At 35.1% G+C, this 20,814-nt stretch overlaps 2 protein-coding genes across 2 annotated transcripts in view; both read left to right on the top strand.

The window, feature by feature from the left end:
• The first annotated feature begins 88 nt into the window (after nt 1–88).
• LOC132133539 (sorting nexin-1-like) lies at nt 89–13,026 on the top strand. The gene is made up of 15 exons (XM_059546406.1): nt 89–259; nt 2,101–2,698; nt 4,481–4,614; nt 4,963–5,029; nt 6,565–6,608; nt 6,691–6,832; nt 6,922–7,000; nt 8,543–8,618; nt 8,816–8,929; nt 9,035–9,128; nt 9,963–10,168; nt 10,899–11,042; nt 11,130–11,210; nt 11,630–11,701; nt 11,778–13,026. The coding sequence occupies exons 1-15, from the start codon at nt 158–160 to the stop codon at nt 11,826–11,828; spliced, it is 2,004 nt and encodes a 667-aa protein (XP_059402389.1). The 5' UTR covers nt 89–157; the 3' UTR covers nt 11,829–13,026.
• Nucleotides 13,027–17,972: 4,946 nt separating this feature from the next.
• LOC132133216 (sorting nexin-24-like) overlaps nt 17,973–20,814 on the top strand; it is a 7,662-nt gene continuing 4,820 nt past the window's right edge. Inside the window, exon 1 of the mRNA XM_059545993.1 lies at nt 17,973–18,148. Coding sequence (XP_059401976.1) covers nt 18,056–18,148 — 93 coding nt within the window. The 5' untranslated portion in view covers nt 17,973–18,055. The remainder of the gene's footprint in view (nt 18,149–20,814) is intronic.

Genomic DNA, 20,814 nt, shown 5'->3' with positions numbered 1-20,814 from the left:
CCCCGCCCCTGTTGACCACCAGGCGTCGCTGTTTCCCACTCTCTCTCTCTCTCTCTCTCTCTCTCTCTTCCCCCCCGTTTAAGTTCAATGTCGCTCTGTCATTTTTATCTCTCGCTTGTAATAAAGTTTTTCGGTGTGTGTGTGTGTGGAGCTGAAGATGGCGGCTAGCTCGGAGCGCAGTCCTCCGCCTTTCCCGGACTCAGAGGAGCCCGAGCTGCTGGAGGACAGCGACGAGGGCGCAGATGCGTTCACGGGCACGGTAAGACACAAGACTAAACGGGGCTGCAAAGCTAATTAGCCATATACTTCCTACACACAGACAGACAGAAAGAAAAGACCGATCGCTTTCACTTCTCTGACACCTTCAGATCTGCCCGTTCTTCTTTCTTCAGTTAGCTCTTCAGCTCTGCTGGTTCACACAGAGTTTGCTGCGATCACATCTGCGTGATAATTGAATAAAGGAATCTTATTTTCATCGTCACCTCTTATCTGGTCCTTCCGCAGGATTAAATAGATCTGAGTTTAGGCCTGCGCGTGACATACTGAAGTTCTTGGAGGACTCTTCTCTTGTAGTTGAGTAACTTTAGAAATACCCCAAGAAATGTGAACATGTTTTCCAAACTGACGTGTGTGTAAAATATACGTGCTATGTCTAATATGGTAAGTGTGAAAATTAATGAACTTGTTTATGCAAAACCACCCAACACACTGTAGTTAAGATATTTTATACATATTAAATATGTATATGCATGTATTAGAAGGCAGGGTTTCTAATGAATGAGCTGGTGTCCAGCAGTCAGTATTTACTTAGTGTAATTATTCCAGTCTTTTCAGGTCAAACAACTGATGGTGTGATCATGTGAGTCTCAGACGTATAAATTACTTTTATTCCCATGCCAAGCTTTTATTTTGGTAAGATTTTGCTGTGTGGGAAGGAAGTTACAGTTGCTGTATGTGAGTCATGATTGGGTGGAACTTGAAGGTTCTAGGTTCGAACCCAGCTCATGAGCTCTAACCATTGATCCATTAAGCAAAGCACTTACCCTTAATCCTAATGGCTTTGGATGAAAGCGACTGCAAAACGCCTTGTGAATCACATGAGAAATGTGCAAATATATAGCATATAATTAATGTTTTACCCTAAAATCAAAAATGGAAAAATGCAGTTTATTTAACATAATGAAAAAGTAGTTAATTTTAGAAGCATTGTTAGGGACACTTTTATTTATTCTATCTTATCTATTTATTTATTTATTTTTAAATAATGTGACATTTGTTCAGTAATGAAAACCACCTTCTTGGAGATCAATTATATTTATATACTTCAAATCACCATTTGTAAAAATGCTGGAATACATAAAACTAACATGATAAATATTTTACAGCTTAAATACTATATAATTCTGTTACAGTAATGAGAATTTGGTTGGAAAATGTGCTTAATTTTATATGCCGAAAAGTACTAAAATAGGCTTGCTTGCTTTATTTTATCTTAAATCTCCAAATGTACAAATGCACAATTACATAAAAATAGCAAATATTTACGATAATTATTTCCAACCAAATTCTGATTATTATAACAGTAATTACATAGTATTTAAAATGATATTTAAATTTTTTAAATACTATGTAATAACTGTTATTATAATGAGAATTTGGTTGGAAAAATTTAATAAACATAATAAATATTTAACTTTTTTTTAATAGGCTGTGTAATTACTGTCACAATGAATAATGAAAGCTTTAAATAGTATTAAAAAAACATTGAAATTGTTTATTTATTTTAAATAATCAATTATAGAAGTACACATAAAATTACAAATACTAACTTAATAAATATATAATTGCTGTTACAGTAATAAGAATTTGGGTGGGACATATGCTTACTTTTCAATGCAAAATAAAATAAAAATAAATAATTTTATTTCTTTATTTAGTGGAGAGCTTTAACCAGGCAGATTATGTGAGATTCTACCCCGAAAATGTTTACTGTATTTAATAAAATTTCATTGCACAGGCCGTTAAACGCAATCTAATCTTGTTTCAGCTCCTAATAAATATATTTATAGTCATTTTACATCATTTCTGTGCTGTTCCTAGTCAATCTCAGAGATGGATTCTCCGTCACCGGACACAATCAGACCTCCTAAAGACATCTTCAACGAGCCACCAGAAGACATCTCCAGCGATCCTTTCAGCAACATTAACTCTGATCCCCAGAAGAAAGTTGACGCCAAGATCCCTTCTCCTAGCAGTGATGAGGCCGACCTGTTCAGCGACCCGCTGGACGATGATAGCGAAGTAATGAGTTCACCTGAGGTCCAGAATCCCTTGCCAGATCTCTTGAACGAGCCTGTAGAAGCGCCGAAGTCTGGTGTCCTCGGTGAACCACCTGTGCACAAAAGCTCTTCAGTCAAGAAGGCAGTGAGTGCCGAGATGTTCGGTGACGATGATGACGAGGAGGATCTGTTTAAGGAGCCGCCAAAAGTTGTGACGAAGAAGCCTCAGCCCTCGGGGCCAGCTGTTGATGTTTTCACAGAGGTGAAATCAAACGTGAAGGTCAAGCCACAGGTTAAAGATGACCCCACGGATCTGTTCACTGAGGAAGCCTTGATTGCACCTGTCCCCAAACCCTCCGCCAGCAGCAGCAGCTCCAGGACCAACGGGGTCCACTCCGAGGAGCAAGATCTCTTCTCAGGTACGACACATTTCAACTGTGACACCAGATCATAACTGTAGGCCCTTCTGAATCCTTATGAACTGCCTACATGGACAGCAGTTTCTGGGCATCACGGGTGTGAGAGTCTGTTCGAATTATCACAAGTGCATTCAAACCGTCTACTTGGAGAGCATTTTTTGGGCACTGTATGTACCGTTACATTCAACGGGAAAATGAAAATGGTAATTTTCTCACCCTCATGTCATTCCAAACCTGTGATACTTTCGTTAAACACGAATGAAGATACTTCAGTCAAGAGATTTCCATCCCTCTGTTGACAGTGTAGAAAACATGCACTTTGATGCTTTAAAAAGTGAGATGGTAAGAGTCGTAAACTAATCCATTTGAATCAATCTAGTCCAAATTTTGATCTTGATCAGGCAGATTTAATTTAGACTTTTATTTACATATTTACATTGATCTGCAAACATAAACAGAAGCTAAGTTGCACGTGTTTTCTGCACGAGAACAATCTTCATTGGTTCTTATGGAAGCTCAAACATGCTGCACGGCATGAGAATGAACCTCTGGTTCTCACAGGTCAATAACGCATCTGTTAGCCATAACTGATGTGTGATTAAATGTTTATATGTGAATGACTGTCCATCATATAAAGTGATCAGATCGCTTCAGATAATTTGGGCTAAGCTGTTCAATCATTTGTATTAGTATTATGATTTTTCTGACTGTCAACGGAGGCACAGAAATCTCTCAATTTCTTTAGAAATACCCTCATTTGCATTTTGAAGATAAAGAAAATTCTTCCAGGTTTGGAACGACATGAGGGTGAGTAAATGATGACTGAATTTTAATTTCTGGGTGTACTCTCCCTTTAATTTGCGTCTCAAAACCTTGCGTTGTCTACCTAAACTTGCATTTTTAAGCAAGTTCAGTTTGCGTTTCAAAACCTAGCTACCTTCCTATACAACATTTCTGAGCATTGTACATTCACCTGGACATTTTCTTTTAAAACCTAGTGGACTTTTCCACATGACATTTTTGGGCATCATATATGCACTTGTACATTTTGCATTTGAAAATGTGTGTTTCGAAACCTACAGCTGCCTTCCCAAACATTTGAACATCACATATCCATTTAACTGTATGATTCATGTTTCCAGACAACAACTGGGCCTTCACAGGAGTATTTGATCCTCGATTCGTGTTTTAGCACCTTGTGAGACACAGTTTGAAGCAGTGTTTTTACTGTTAACTTATAGTTTATGTTGTTATTGTTGATTAAAATAAATCTGAAATAAAAAAGTCATCATTAAACGCAAAACTGGCTTAAGTTTAAACTGAAATAAAAAATAAATGAAAACTAAATATTTAAATAAACAGACTAATGAAAAGATCAGAAGCAGATACTAAGTCTGACACTAAAAATGAAAACTGAAAATATAAAAAATAATAGCAGATTCAAAATAATAATAAAAGCTATCATAGAATATAAATAATACTGAAACAACACAGAATTGACCTGCTTTAGGTTTATTTTTATTTTATTTTTTTATTTCTCTCTGCTGTTGGCTCTTTTTACTGGAATGCAGGAATGCATGCACATCAAATTTTAGCGATGGATGATGAATTTGCTTTCTCAACGTTGACTCAGGAAGAGGAAAAGGAATTTCTCCTTGACCTTTGCCCTCTCACCCTGTGCTATGTTGCTGATGGAATGTGTTTTGCTGTCTGTGTGTGTTGCAACATCTTTTCAGTTTTACTGAATACATATAATCCTCTTTCTCTCATGATTTTACTCAGAAGCTACAGTGGAGTTGTCTCTGGACAGTCCTCGTAATGACCGCAAGAAAGACGCTGTGAAACCGTCAGTATCTGCTCCTGCCGCCCCTGAAGCCAGCAGCTCCATCAGAGCTCCGTCCAAAACCCTGGAGGAGGTAAAACACTCCACAAACCCCAAACAATACAAATTAACAAAAAATACTGAAACCGAATGATGTTTGATTCCTTTAATGATCCACTTCAGATACAAATGACTCTTATGAGCTGATTCTTTTGAATGAATCTTAAACTCATCCATCATATATTTCTATTGATCTAAAATTTACTTACTCACCAAATTTATTCGATATACTAGATGAATAATTAAATGGAATCAGAATCAAAACCAGATTTGTTACATTTCATGCGATTCCCTTCTCCTGAGGTCAGATTAGACCTTCATACACATCTCAGAGCAATTTCTCACTCGGTTTCCCTCTTCCTTTCATTTTTTCCACATAAAGCTTGAGGAAGAGGAGAGCGAGGACAAGTTTGATCTGAATATTTCTGTCACGAATCCAGAGAAAGTCGGTAAGATAGTCCTCTGCTATGACAGCTGTGCTTAATTTCTAATATCTCTTTTTTTTCAGGCTTTTGAGGATTAATACCGTGCACGTAAAACATTAGTGTAAAAGCACGTTCGAACACAGCTGCAGAATCTGGAACTTCCTCTTTTTGCCCTGTGCCAGCTATTTTTCATTTCCTGTCCTTCTCCTTTTTAAAGGTTTGGTGTTACTTTAATGTCTAAAATCAGCAGTAAATGTTGTAGGGAAGATGTGTAATATTTCAGTTTCCCGCTTGACTGTGTATGGGATTGTGGTTTATAGACAGTTACAGAAGGAGTTTTGGTTGTTTGTGATTTCGCAGGTGCTGATTATCAAGTTACAGTATTGGAGAAATACATTTGTTGTGGAGGATCTTGAGAATAACAGTATAGTGTAATTAGGGATATGCCGGTATCAAATTTTCCTGTTGCGATTAATTGCTCATGCTTTTATCACGGTAAACAGTATTATCACGGTATTGCAATTTTAAAAAGTGCTCAAAATATAGTAAAATATAATATAATATAATAGGTTAAATAACTTTTTTCTAATAACAAAAATAACTGAACATTTAAATGAAATAAAACAATAAAGAAAAATATATAAAGTTAAAAGTTTTGCACAGATTAAAGTCCAAAAGAACTATCAAGACCCATAGGTATCACTTTACAATCTCATTAGTTAACCATTAACATTCACAATAGCTACATTTGCTAATCTTTGTTAAAGAAAAAAAAATACTAGTCATAGTTCATTCTAGCTCATTAAATAATACAGTTGCAACTTTACATTTTAACAATGTGTTATTAATTTAATGAAGATTAATGAATGTTCAGAAGAATTTGTCATTGGCAGTTTATGTTAACCAATGAATTAACTAATGTTAAAAATGAAGTCGTAAGATGTAATGTGTGAATTAACAAAAAAAATATCTATGGCACGTTGTAGTCCAGATTAAAATAACCTATTAAGTCTTAATTTTTAAGTATTTGGCACTGTGATGAACATCATAGCAAATACACAAATCTGAATGGCTATTTAAAATCATTTAAATATGTTTAAGAAAGTAGTACAGCTGGTTTATTTATGGGGTTTCCAGGTTAAGGACATTTTCTGCAGTTTAGCGCCATCTGCTGTCAGAGAGTGAATGTGCTTTCATTCAGCACATCTCTCACGTGTTCCTCCATGTGCTTTTCTTATGTGCTTGTTTATATCAGAGAGCACAGAGTCTTTCAAGCAGCATACAGCGGTGTTGTGCACTTTGACCAGTTGATGGGAATAGTATTCTTAAAATGCATTCCAAATTCAGAATAATTTGTAATATATAATTATTGGCGCTATTTAGAAGTGCCCACGATACCAATATCGTGCATATTCATTGCCGTGATATATTGCATTACCGAATACCGGCACAAGTCTAAGCGTAATAGCTGTTTAGATCCTATAATAAAAATAAAACAGGATTCTTTTGCATTTCTTTTGTTCATGCAATGCGATTCTCTCTCTCTCTTCTTCTCACAGGTGATGGTATGAACGCTTATATGGCTTACAAAGTTTCAACACAGGTGATTTTCGGTCTCTTTACTCATCCTCTTCACATTAACACACAAAGTAACGTACCGTCTGAATCTCACTGCTCTCTCCCAGACGTCTTTAACCATGTTCCGTAGCAAGACGTTTACCGTTCGCAGACGTTTCAGTGATTTCCTGGGATTGTTTGAAAAGCTCTCGGAGAAACACTCACAGAATGGATACATCGTACCTCCAGCGCCAGAGAAGAGCATCCTGGGTAGGAACTCACTTCTGCCCGTGCATCACATCTGATCTGGTTGTGGATTGAAGTGGCTGATTCTGAATAAATGTGTGTGGATTTGCCAGGTATGACAAAAGTCAAAGTGGGGAAGGAGGACCCATCGTCAGCAGAGTTTGTGGAGCGGAGGAGAGCCGCTCTTGAGAGGTCTGTCAACATTGTTTCTTATCTAGGTGTACTTAACTAAAGCAATGAATCACTCTTCTTCTCTAACGTTTTGTCTTCACCAGCCACAGCTATCAACAGTGTGGCATGACTGAACTCATTTGGTTTCTCTTCTTATCACATTTCTCTATTCCCTGCCTCCAATGAAGTCTCATTGGTCTAAAATCCCAAATTACTGCTGAAGAGTATTTACATTTGAATGAGGATTGAAAAGTGACTTAGACTGGATAATCTAGAATAATATAATACAATACAATATAATAATACTATTGTAGAGTAATTGATATTAATGTGTATATTTTAATTCATGAGGAAAGAAAAAATCCTTCGACTGGATAATGGATTATTAACATTAATTACTACTAATAGTTTTTGCACATTAATCAAGACAGAAAAATACTAAGATTGAATAATATCACGATAATAGTAATTATTACTAATAAATAATTTCTTAAACTTAAATTACTTAAAAATGGCATAAATTACTAGTGATAGTGATGGTAGTAAAAATAGTGTGTATATAAAATATAGACAGAAAATGATGTAGATATAATATAATCATAGTTATAATTACTACAAATTTTAATTTGAATGTGTACAAATGTAATATAATGTTAGTGCTAACTAATCTTAACATATTTACATATACGTTGTATTATAAATACTTACATTACTTAATAAATTATATGTATTTTGTCCGTCTCTATTATATGTATTTATGTCTGTATTATGTTATATCAAGTCACTTTTTTATAGTGCTTTATACAATACAATATTAATTACAGTTTATCATATTATATCACATTTTATTCTATTATCCAATCTAATGTTATTGATTTTTTAGATTGGATAATATAATATAATATTACGTTAGTAGTAATTAATATATATTTTATTTGTAATGAACGTAGAAAAGTTACTTAACACTTGAATAATATAATTTAAGTAGTAATTAATATTAAAATATATGTGACCCAGGACCACAAAACCAGTCATAAGGGTAAATTTTTCGAAATTGAGATTTATACATCATCTGAAAGCTGAATAAATAAGCTTTCCACTGATGTATGGGACAATATTTGGCTGAGATACTATTTGAAAATCTGGAATCTGAGGGTGCAAAAAAAAAAAAAAAACCATCTAAATTGATAAAATCATCTTTAAAGTTGTCCAAATAAAGGTCTTAGCAATGCATTTTACAAATCAAAAATTACGTTTTGATATATTTCTAGTAGGAAATTTACAAAATATCTTCGTGGAACATGATCTTTACTTAATATCCTAATGATTTTTGGCATAAAAGAAAAATCAATAATTTTGACCCATACAATGTTTTTTTTGGCTATTGATACAAATAAACCTCAGAGACTTAAGACTGCTTTTGTGCTCCAGAATTGCATATTTCAATTTTAATCAGAAAAAAAGTCATTTTTATCTACTGTAATATAAATGTTAGTAGTAATTATTATTGTACATCTGTCACTATATTAAAATGTAAATGTGAGATTGTTTGAGTTGTTGCAGGTATCTTCAGAGGGTTGTGTGTCACCCGTCTCTGCTGCAGGATCCTGATGTGAGAGAGTTTTTGGAGAAAGAGGAGGTAAAACATCTTCTGTTTAGTGACATAAACATGAACATTTTTAATTATTCAGCACATTAATCTGCACAATTTAACATTAGCATAAACCTTTCCTAAGAGCAGTGACTTGCAGATGTTTATCTGTCTGTTCCTCACATGCAGAAACATCAGCTTTGCTGTTTGTAATGACAATTCAATGCTCTGTGTGTGTGTGTTAGTTACCCAGAGCGGTCAGCACACAGACTCTGAGTGGAGCCGGCTTCCTTAAAATGCTGAACAAAGCCACAGATGCTGTGAGTAAGATGACCATCAAGATGAACGAACAGGATGTGGTGAGTGGAAGAGCATGCAGGTCCAACCCACACTGAACACCTCTTTACAGAGGTCAAGGCTTAAAAACAACCTAGTATAAAACAGTGTGTTTGTGTTGGTTTCAGTGGTTTGACGAGAAGATCCAGGATGTAGAAAATGAAGAGCAGCATTTGAGGAAACTTCACGTCATGGTGGAGTCACTCGTCAATCACAGAAAAGGTCAGAAGTGCAAACAATCAGTCTCACATTTTCAAATTAGCTGAAATTTGAATTTACATGCAGATATTATTCTTAAAAAAAATAGCGCAACCCATTTTATTTGTGTAATGTGACATCTGTTGAGTACGATGGCGTTTAGGTGCCATGTTGAAAAGAGATTACAAGATTAAAGTCGTAATATTTCGACTTTAATCTCATAATATTACGAGAATAAAGTCTAAATGTTTCGAGATTAAAGTCGTAATCGGCCTACTACGAGAATAAAGTCGAAATATTATGAGAATAAAGTCGAAATATTTCGTGAATAAAGGCTAAATATCTCGTGAATAAAATCAAAATATTTCTTGAATAAAGTCTAAATATTTTGTGAATACATTTTCACATAGCCTATTTGGAATTTTTCACAAAAGAAAAGTTTAATTTAATGAATTGTTTCACATAAATAAAGCGATCTGATCATTAAAGAGCTTGAAAAACACATTATTGTAAGGCATAATTTGTGTTTCGTTATATAACTGATTTTGAAAGCTGAGACATTAAAAGTAGGTCTATCAAAAGCATGAATCGTATTACTATTGGGTGGCTGGCGCACTACAAATAATGAATTTAATGGAAGATATGAATTTATTTCAACTTTATTCTCGATATATTTCAACTTTAATCTCGTAATCTTAGAATTATTTTTTTTTTTTTTTTTTTTACATGGCACTAAAATGCTGTCATAGTTGAGTGAATATTCGTTGACAAATTAAGATTTTATCCACCATAAATTGATTGGATGATGAAAGTATGTGATCCTGTCAGTCGACTGCTGGTTTGATGGTATGGTTTCAGAGTTATCTGGGAGCACAGCTGTGTTTGCGAAGAGCGTGGCGATGTTGGGCAGCTCGGAGGACAACACGGCTCTGTCGCGAGCTCTCTCTCAGCTGGCTGAGGTGGAAGATCGAATCGAGCAGCTTCATCAGGAGCAGGCCTCCAATGACTTCTTCACCTTCTCCGAGCTGCTGGCCGATTATATACGTCTGTTGGGAGCTGTCAGGGTACACACACACACACACACACACACACACAGAAGAAACTGCTTCAGATGTTACTCATCCAGTCATAGTTATTGTGTTTATAATTAAGAATGAACTGAATTGTCCATATTTTTTTTAATACATGCATACACACATACACACACACATATATATATATATATATATATATATATATATATATATATATATATATATATATATATATATATATATGTGTATGTGTGTGTGTGTGTGTGTGTGTGTATATATATATATGTATATTTATGTATATATGTATATATTTATGTATATATATATATGTATATATTTGTGTGTGTGTGTGTGTGTGTGTGTTTATTCATATATATTGATAATACATTTATTTTTTCATTTATTATTATTATTATTATTATCACAGACATATGTGAAAAATGTAAATAAAAAAAATGACAAAATTTTTAGCAATGCAATATTAATTCATTTATATCTTTTACTATTATTACATTTTTATTGTAATAATAATTTATACTATGTAAATGCATATATGCATATGATCCTAAAATGTTTAGTCTTGTAGTAATATATCTACAATAATAGAATAAAATATGATTTTAGAAATTATTTAAAATAAAGTATAATAAAAAAAAAGCTGTATGTAGTTATTAATCTTGTTCCTGTTGTAATACCATAAGATTTCAAACATGCCATCCATCCACCTCTTAAGATAACTTCTTAATAATGTGTTTGTCAGGGCTGTTTTGATCAGAGAATGAAAGCGTGGCAGCGCTGGCAGGACGCTGAGAACATGCTGCAGAAGAAAAGAGAGGCCGAGGCCAAGCTCCTGTGGGCCAACAAACCTGACAAACTCCAGCAGGCCAAGGATGAGATCGCTGAGGTTACTGCTGCTATACAGATAAACAATAACATCTGTAACCTTAACTACTCCGCTTTATTAGGACTGTCTCTTATTCTTATCCTCCAGTGGGAAGCAAAAGTCACGCAGTACGAGAGAGAGTTTGAGAGAATCTCAGCCACCATACGCAAAGAAGTCATCCGATTTGATGTGAGAGCCGATTTCCATGTTAATTTAAATATCAGCATTAAAGGAATAGTTCACCCACAAATTATAATAAGATGAAAATGTGCTTGCCCTCAGGCCATCCAAAATGTAGATGAGTTTGTTTCTTCATGAGAGCAGATTTGGAGAAATGTAGCATTGCATCACTTGATCCTCTGCAGTGAATGGGTGCCGTCAGAAGCCGTTTTTATCAGCTGTTTGGACTCTCATTCTGACGGCACCCATTCACTGCAGAGGATCAAGTGATGCAATGCTACATTTCTCCAAATCTGCTCTCATGAAGAAACAAACTCATCTACATCTTGGATGGCCTGAGGGTGAGCACATTTTCAGCAAATTAAAACAATAAACCATTCTTCTCTTCAAAAAGACTTGACTTTTCAGTATAATTTCTTTGCTAACAGAAAGAGAAAGCTCGAGATTTTAAGAGACAAATCATCAAATATCTGGAGTCAGTGCTGCACTCACAACAACAGGTACAGAAACCTTTTTAATGATTTCATTTCACTGAATCATGTTTAAAACACATTCATATTTCAATCTCTCCTCTAGATGATAAAATACTGGGAGGCGTTTCTGCCCGAGGCGAAAGCGATCGCGTGAGGCGGCGTCCGCACGCAAACACAAACTCACCGATAACTGAGGCCTTCCTACATTCTTTACCTCTCGCCTATAAACCAAGAGAAACCATGCTGCAAAGGGAAATCATCTGTCTGATTGAGTTAGTAACTTGTATATTTTCTGTGTAATCGTCATCTTTATTTTCTTACTTTGTATCATTATTGTTTTGGGGATATGAATGCATGTGGTGGCAGGGTGTCTTCCTCATCTGTATGCAACCAATCCTCTGTTATTGGTCAATGGTTTTCACTAGAGGGCGCTCGCCCCTCAATCATATACTCCCTCTGTAAGAAACTTCCCATCAGGCCACTTGTGGGACCTGTCAAGGAGTCTGTACTAATTAAGGAGGGTGTTCAGAGACAAATAGTGACCTAGTCTGTTTTAGACCTCTGGAGTATTGGTTTGTACACCTGTAGACACCATGATGACATTGTATTTTGCAGTAAAAGAGGCTGCAATACAGTTATTAGTGACAATTTAAATAAAAAGACTGAAACTGGCTGGATGTAGTGGAAATGACATTGATCAGCCTGTTAGAAATTCATCAGTGATTTTATGCTTTTTTGTTTCTTTTACTGAGTTGTTGCTTTTTATTCAAAGGCTCATTGCATGAATCATGAATCTTCCATAGATTTTTGGATCATGTTTAGCATTTAAAAACACACTCCTGATGTGTTTTAGATCAGTTTTAGCCTGGTCAAACAGGAAGCCCAAAGCATTTCAGTCTTAAAGTTGGTTTTCTTTGTTCATTATTTCATTCCTTTTCACTTCACTTTACGGTTTCATTTGTAGACATTTATGCCAACGTGTTATTATTTTGTGTCAAACCATATTTTTTGTTATCCACTCGAATCTGGCATGTTATAATAATGAATCAACTTTTGCTACGCCACTAATAATGATGAACTTGTTTCTACATCAGATTTTGTGTTTTTTAATACAGATTTTGCTGCTGTCAGAGTTTGTTAGGCTGTTAGATTGATTGTGTTTTTGTTTGCTTCATGAATGATATTTTGGGCCCTGCTGTAATGACACTTTGAACACACATCAACAGTTCAACTTCACCTTTAGGTGCCATAATAATCAAAAGTTTGTTTATTTGAAAAATGGGGGCAGATATTTTTTTCACTATGGACCCTTCTTTTGAGAAAAACAATAAAGATTTAACTACAAATATCAAGCTTTTGATTTAATAGTTTTTTGTTGTTTGTTTGTGTGTGTGTGTGTGTGTGTGTGTTTGTGTTTGTGTGTGTGTGTGTGTGTGTGTGTTTGTGTGTGTGTGTGTATAGATACATACACAGATAGATGGATGGATAGATAGAGCAATTATAGACTCTAGTTATACAGTATAAAGCTAGACAGACAGACGGGTGGATAGATAGATACAAACCCGATCCCAAAAAAGTTGGGACTGTACAAATTGTGAATAAAAACAATGCAATGACGTGCAAGTTTCAAATGTCAATATTTTATTCAAAATACAACATAGATGACATATCAAATGTTTAAACTGAGAAAACGTATAATTTTAAGGGGAAAATAAAGTTGATTTTAAATTTCATGGCAACACATCTCAAAAGAGTTGGTAAAAGGTCATGTTTACCACTGTGTGGCATCCCCTCTTCTGTTTATAACAGTCTGCAAATGTCTGGGGACTGAGGAGACAAGTTGCTCAAGTTTAGGAATAGGAATGTTGTCCCATTCTTGTCTATTACAGGCTTTTAGTTGCTCAACTGTCTTCTTTGTCGCATCGTCCTCTTTATGATGTACCAAATGTTTTCTATGGGTGAAAGATCTGGACTGCAGGCTGGCCTTTTCAGTACCCGGATCCTTCTTCTACGCAGCCATGATGTTGTAATTGATGCAGTATGTGGTCTGGCATTGTCATGTTGAAAAATGCAAGGTCTTTCCTGAAAGAGACGACGTCTGGATGGGAGTATATGTTGTTCTAGAACTTGGATATACTTTCAGCATTGATGGTGCCTTTCCAGATGTGTAAGCTGCCCATGCCACACACACTCATGCAACCCCATACCATCAGAGATGCAGGCTTCTGAACTGAGCGCTGATAACAACTTGGGTTGTCCTTGTCCTCTTTAGTCCGGATGACATGGCGTCCCAGTTTTCCAAAAAGAACTTCAAATTTGGATTCGTCTGACCACAGAACAGTCCAGTTTTAGCTAGCAACGGTGAATGGCACGCTGGATTATGTTCACCGACAATGTTTTTGGAAGTGTTCCTGAGCCCATGTTGTGATTTCCATTACAGCAGCATTCCTGTATGTGATGCAGTGCCGTCTAAGGACCCAAAGATCACAGCATCCAGTATGGTTTTCTGGCCTTGACCCTTACGCACAGAGATTGTTCCAGATTCTCTGAATCTTTGGATGATATTATGCACTGTAGATGATGATAACTTCAAACTCTATGCAATTTTCTCTGAGAAACTCTTTCCTTTCTGATATGGTTCCACTATTTTTCGCTGCAGCATTGGGGAATAGGTGATCCTCTGCCCATCTTGACTTCTGAGAGACACTTCCACTCTGAGAGGCTCTTTTATACCCAATCATGTTGCCAGTTGACCTAATAAATTGCAAATTGGTCCTCCAGCTGTTCCTTATATGTGCATTTAACTTTCCGGCCTCTTATTGCTACCTGTTCCAACTTTTTTGGAATGTGTAGCTCTCATGAAATCCAAAATGAGCCAATATTTGGCATGACATTTCAAAATGTCATTTGATATGTTATCTATATTCTATTGTGAATAAAATATAAATTTATGAGATTTGTAAATTATTCCATTCCTTTTTACTCACAATTTGTACAGTGTCCCAACTTTTTTGGAATCGGGTTTGTAGATGGATGGATGGATAGATATATGTGTGCATTTATCATTATTTAGTGTTATTTATATCCTGTTATAGTATTTATTAATATTTAAATGAGCTTTTGCTTTATATTTTCAGTTTATATTAAAAATTATGTTAAAAATACATTTTTAGTAATTTGTATGTGCATTTTTCATTATTATTTTTAGTTTTCATTTCTTTCTTTCTTTTTTTTTTTTTACAGATTTTTGTATTTTAAACATTTGATTTCTTTTTTTAATCTTCAAATTTTTATTTTCTCCTATAATTTTTATTTCAGTTAATAATAATAACAATTTTTAATACAGTTTTTTTATTTATTTTTAGTTAACGATAACAACACTGATCATAAAATGCTTCTTAATATTTGTCATTTCTGAAATCTTGAACTGAGAGATCCACATCCACACAGTGGACTAAAGAAGGAAGTGATCCTCTTTTAGGCCTTCCCTCTTTGAGTATTTGTTCTGTGTTGAGCACCAGCTCATTTAATACTCTTATTGTAAATGGCTGTTTCTCTAAGATCTGATGTGACATTATCATATGACCTTACTGAAGGTTTACCGTGGTAAAATTATTACAGCTGCAGCAGAATTAACCTTTCACCAAAAGCCTTTGAAGTATAAATTCATGAATCATTAAACTTTTCAGCTTGTTTATTTTCCAGCAATTTGTAGATAAAAAAAATGTCCAGCGGTCATGATCATTTGCTCTTTTTGGATGAGAATAAACTGAGAGCATTGAATTAAACAGAACAGGATAAAGTGGGAAAGCTGGGATAACACTTGAGCAGCAGGAGTGTGGGTTATCTTCAGACTGGAGTGTGTTTAGTGAGCAGTAAAGGCATGCGTGGTTGTGTATCACAGGAAATCATGTGATTCTCATTTATTCTCCATTCAGACAGAAGAAAGGACGACATCAGGTTTAGTGCTGATGCAGTGTTAACTACTGACCTAACAAAAATAGTCATTCTATTTTAAATACTTAAATGATTCGGTCAATATCATTAGAAACTAAAATATTTGAATGCACAAATAATTGTACATTTGTACTCTGCATAGATAAGTTACACAAATATCCTTTACATAACTTCTAATAAGTCTATTACAGAGTTTGTTAAGAATGATAAGTGTTTGTGAATGAGAGATCTCATGACAGACTCATGAGTAAATGACAAACAGACACTGTCCTCTTTATATTTAACCCTCAAATAAAAAAGAACCTTTTATTCTCTAAATGTTTAAAAAAAAACTGGTCTGAAGAACTTGGAATGGTATAATCTTCAGAAAAACATGCAGTTATTTCCCCCTCTCTCTCAAGAAAAAAATAAATAAATATTATTAAAATAAATCAATAGTGAGACATCCAATGTGTCACAGGCAGGGTATGTGATTTGGTTCAAAAATATTTTTTTTTATTTTTTTTTTTTATGCTGGTTGAAAGTCTCTTCACCTCCCAATAGCAATCACTTAGTTAAGTGGTTTATTCATACATTTATGTATTTTTATATGGTTTATTTGTAAATGTATTTATATTTATGTTAATGTCATCTGTGAAAGGCGTAAGACCATAAAATGTTCGACCAATCAGGTCCAAATGGGGACATTTTTATTGGAAAGACGTCTATTTGAAAATAAGTATTTATTAGTATTTATTTATTATTGTTTGCTTATCTGCAAAACATCTACAGGACGTTTCCTATCAGATGTCAAAAAGATGATTACAAGATGTCTTTAAGATGTTTATGATTTAGGAAATGACATCTTAAAGATGTCTATCAGATGTTTGTACAGAGCAGATGTGTTCAGTGTTGCCGATTCAATTTCAGGGGAAGTTGCAAAAGGAAGGTCGATTTGTTGCTAAAAATTTCTAAATGATGCTGTGATATCATCGCGTGATGACTTTATTACGTAATCATGGCACAAAATTGTCACCACATCAAACCTCAGCAAAAAAACTTCTATTTTTTTGTAATGTGTTAACTTAGATTTGTTCGCAAATGAATAGTATGAATGCATAATATAATATTCAAATATAAATAACTGTATTTTTAGATTCAACATTGAATTACTGAACAATTTTGATTGATTACAATAAGTTTTTTTCTAATTAGTTAGTAAAACTACAAATTCTGAACAATTATAGTTTGAAGCAGTATTAGTAGTTAGTTAGTATGCTACACTAAAAAAAGTCTGCAAAAAGTAGTCTACTGTGTTATCATTGAAGGAATTTCTGTATTGATTTTTTTACAGGTTTTTTACCTGCATGTTAAATTGCACATTGCATTTTGTGTTTTGTGGTTTCAGGGTCACAACAGATAATGGATAATGCCCTGGAAAATTACTAGTACCGTTTCCTTTTTTTTTTTTTTTTAGAAAGTTTTCTTACAGTTTACTAACTGATCAATCATCGTATGTACAAGCTACTAACAAGGTGCATCATAAATCAACAATTATAAATGTTTTCAATTATGTTTAAATTGAACAATTGCAAATAGCAGCTAACTTCATTCACATATGATGTGTGTACTGCTAGGCATCTTTGGTTTCCTCTTTTAGAGTAATTAAGATGGAAAATGTGTTCCTTTTTATCCTTCGTGCCACTTATCAAATGTTGCTAATAGCAGTCAAACCAATTTTGAAAAATAGTTACATTGTTGCCAGGTGCTTTTGGAAGAAAAAGTCGATAGAGTAGTTTTACAAGCTGGATGCTGGATCATCATCAGTGTGTGTCTCCGGTCATCGAGGTCTTTATTCCGTCTCTCATGAGGGAAGTGGACGAGACGGGAAAGTTGAAGTTGGCAAGTTGGCAACACTGGATGCTTTCCAGATGAAGCAATCTTTTTTAACAGACAGCTTGCTGACGTATGCGTGCTATCTGGGATTTGATTGGACAATAAATAAATGAAGACGATTAGGTCACTGACATTTTTAAGCTAAAGTTTATATAACAGTTTTCTATTTTTTGCTCTCTGGCTCTCTCAAGTATTGCTTTTCCTATTGTATTTTTTTATTCAATGCTATTTCATTAATTCATAAATTAACAGTGTTAGTTAATGTTTAGTAAGATCTAATATTGAAAATCGTGTCGTTCTGTTTGAATGTCTCTCTCTCTCTCTCTCTCTCTCTCTCTCTCTCTCTCTCTATCTCTCTCTCTCTCTCTCTCTCTCTCTCTCTCTATCTCTCTCTCTCTCTCTCTCTCTCTGTGTGTGTGTGTGTGTGTGTGTGTGTGTTTGGAGGAGGAGCTCTAGAGATCCACGCCTGATTGTGATCATTCAGGATCAGATGAGAGCACACGAGGCTGATCTTCAGTTCAGTCTGTGATCTGTGATCGTGTGTTGGAGATGCTGGATCATCATCAGTGTGTGTCTCCGGTCATCGAGGTCTTTATTCCGTCTCTCATGAGGGAAGTGGACGAGACGGGAAAGTTGCGCAAAGTAAGTCATACAGAACCTCTTTTTATATCTGTGGTTGCACAAGAGTGATATATTATAGAGCGTTTGGCGTTTTGCACGTGCTTTTGTAGTTGTCATTTATTTTGAAAGTTAAGAAATTAGTCGGTCTTTGAGGAATCACTTACATAAATGTACCATGGTTACCACAGGTGCAATTAAAATTCCTATAGTACATTTATGAGATATCAGTGTATTTTTGTAATCTTGTTTCATTTTTGACCTATAGTGACCGTACATTGGCGAGAAATATGGTTATCATGGTAAATTATTGCAAAGTTACTTGTATTTTAGATTATGTACTAATGTAGTTCTAAAAGGATTCATGGTCAAGGTTCTGTGACGTCATGTTGTCTCATTGCATGCAACCGTAAATACAAAATTATTGCTTGAATGAAATGTATTTGTTCTTATAATAAATATTTTATTTTAAATAAATGCATGACAAAAGTTAGAAAGTGTATTCATTTACCAGACAACATAACAAACCTTATGTTGTGGCAACATTATTGTTTTGTACTATTGCAACGTTGGTTGTAACAATGCAGAAATGTTATATGCAAGAGAGCTGTAGCAAGCTTATTGCGCTACATTTAGATGACCTTCCAACTAGGGATGGCTAATTAATTGTGCACCGAAATTTTCAGCATGTTGTCACAACGTTGTTAGACGGTTTGTTTGCATTTTGTCAATGTCCTGTTTACTAGGAAGCAACCAATGAGAACAATACAAGCATTAGTAATTTCAGAGTACTTGAACAACAGACAAAGGACTGTATAAATGCAATAAAGTCTAAGGTAACAAGTAAGTTAAGTGCTTCACTAAAAGGTGTATCTTCAGCGGATTTTAACGTCTAGGGAAAAATGACAAAATATGCAAAAGATATTCTATAGAAGAGAGATGCACGCCAGCAGCTCTACTGTCATCACTTACTGGAATGTATGGAGCTGGAATATGACAGGACATGATTTAGACAGTGTGAAAGATCTCCACTCATTTAAACAAGAGATCTGAATGTTTGTACTCTTGATTCTTGATTTGAGTGTTTTACACCATAGCACTGTCTGATGAGTATGGCAGCATAATTTCACCATGAAAAAAAAAATTAATAAGGTCATTTAGTCAAAATACTTTTTTTCTCCAAATTGCGAGTTTACATCATTTTTTTTATTGCAGAATTCTTTGTTTACATCTTGCAATTCTGACTTTTCTTATAATTAGAATTGTATATCTTTCAGTTGCAGGTTTACATCTCACAATTCAGAAATTATCACAGTAGTCTTAAGTTTCCTTCTCACAGTTCTAACTTTTTTCTCAGAACTGCGAGTTTACATCTCACAATTCTGACTTTTATTTTCACAGAATTCTAAAGTTTGTCTTGCAGTTCTGATTTTTTTTTTTTTTTTTTTAGATTTACAAGTTTACATCTTGCATTTCTGACTTCTGATAATTGCAGTCTTATATCTCGCAGTTGCGGGTCTAAATCTCTCAATTCAGATTTTTTTCCTCAGATGTGTGTTTATATTTTGCAGCTGTGAGTTTTGCGTCTCGCAATTCTGACTTTTTCTCAAATTTACGAGTTCATGTCTTGCAATCGCAAGTTAACCTCTCACATTCAGACTTTTGTGAAGTCAGGTGTCTAAACGTTTGGGGGGAAAATATAGAATTGGGGAACGTAAACTCAGAATTCGGAGAAAAAGGGTGAGAATTATAAAATGTAAACCTCTGAATTCAGAGAAAAAAATTCCGAATTGGGACATGTAAACTCGCACTTGTATGAAACAAATAGAATTGTGAGATAAAAAGTGCTGGAAAGTAAGCTTCCACAGATAAATAGTAGAACCAGTGTGTTGCATGGAGTCTGAGCCAGATCTCTAGGACCGTCCAGCTGTAACCAAAACCGACCCAGTCAAGAATGAAGGAAAGACAGTCACTGTGCTTTTAAAACACTTCAGAGATGTTTGTGTGTTGTCTAGATCAGTGGTCCACAACCTTGTTCCTGGAGACCCCCCAAAACTGCACATTCTGCATCTCTCCTTTGACTGACACACCCAGATCAGGTCTTGAAGTCTCGAATGAGCTGATGATCTGATTCGGGTGTGTTTGATTAAAGAGACTCCAGGAACATGGCTGGGAACCACTGGTCTAGATAACACAATGCCGTTTTGGTTCATTTATCAGGTAAGATGGCGCCAAATCAGCTGTCTGAACTAGAATTGTGTGCATTTTTCTCACATCGTTTCTGTATGATTTGACCAGTTTATTATCAGAAATGGATAACATGGAGCTGTTTGAGGAGTTGTTGTCGTATGTGATGCTGGAAGTAAAACTGAATCACAACCACATGCTATTGTCAGTCAAAGCTGTAATGCCAAACACACACTCAGGCCGTGAAAACATCTCTGAACACTGAGAGCCAAAGAAACTTCGGAGGAATGGAGGTCGGAGGTCACAGTTGAGAGAGATGAATTTTACTGTACTGGAGATGAATAGAGAAAGAGAACAGAAATATCTGGCCCTGAACCTCAGCAACAATGAGAGCTCTATAAGATCGAGAGAGGGAGAAGCCGGGTTTAAATGGAGTCCTTGTGACCCTGATAAACACGACGTGTCTTCACTGTTAACCAGGAATGCTCACTTAACCATAAAGC

The sequence above is a fragment of the Carassius carassius genome, chromosome 50 (assembly GCF_963082965.1).
Source record: "Carassius carassius chromosome 50, fCarCar2.1, whole genome shotgun sequence".
In the NCBI taxonomy this organism is placed as follows: Eukaryota; Metazoa; Chordata; class Actinopteri; order Cypriniformes; family Cyprinidae; genus Carassius; species Carassius carassius.
Note: the sequence above shows the minus strand (reverse complement) of the source record. Positions and strands in the feature narration are given on the sequence as shown.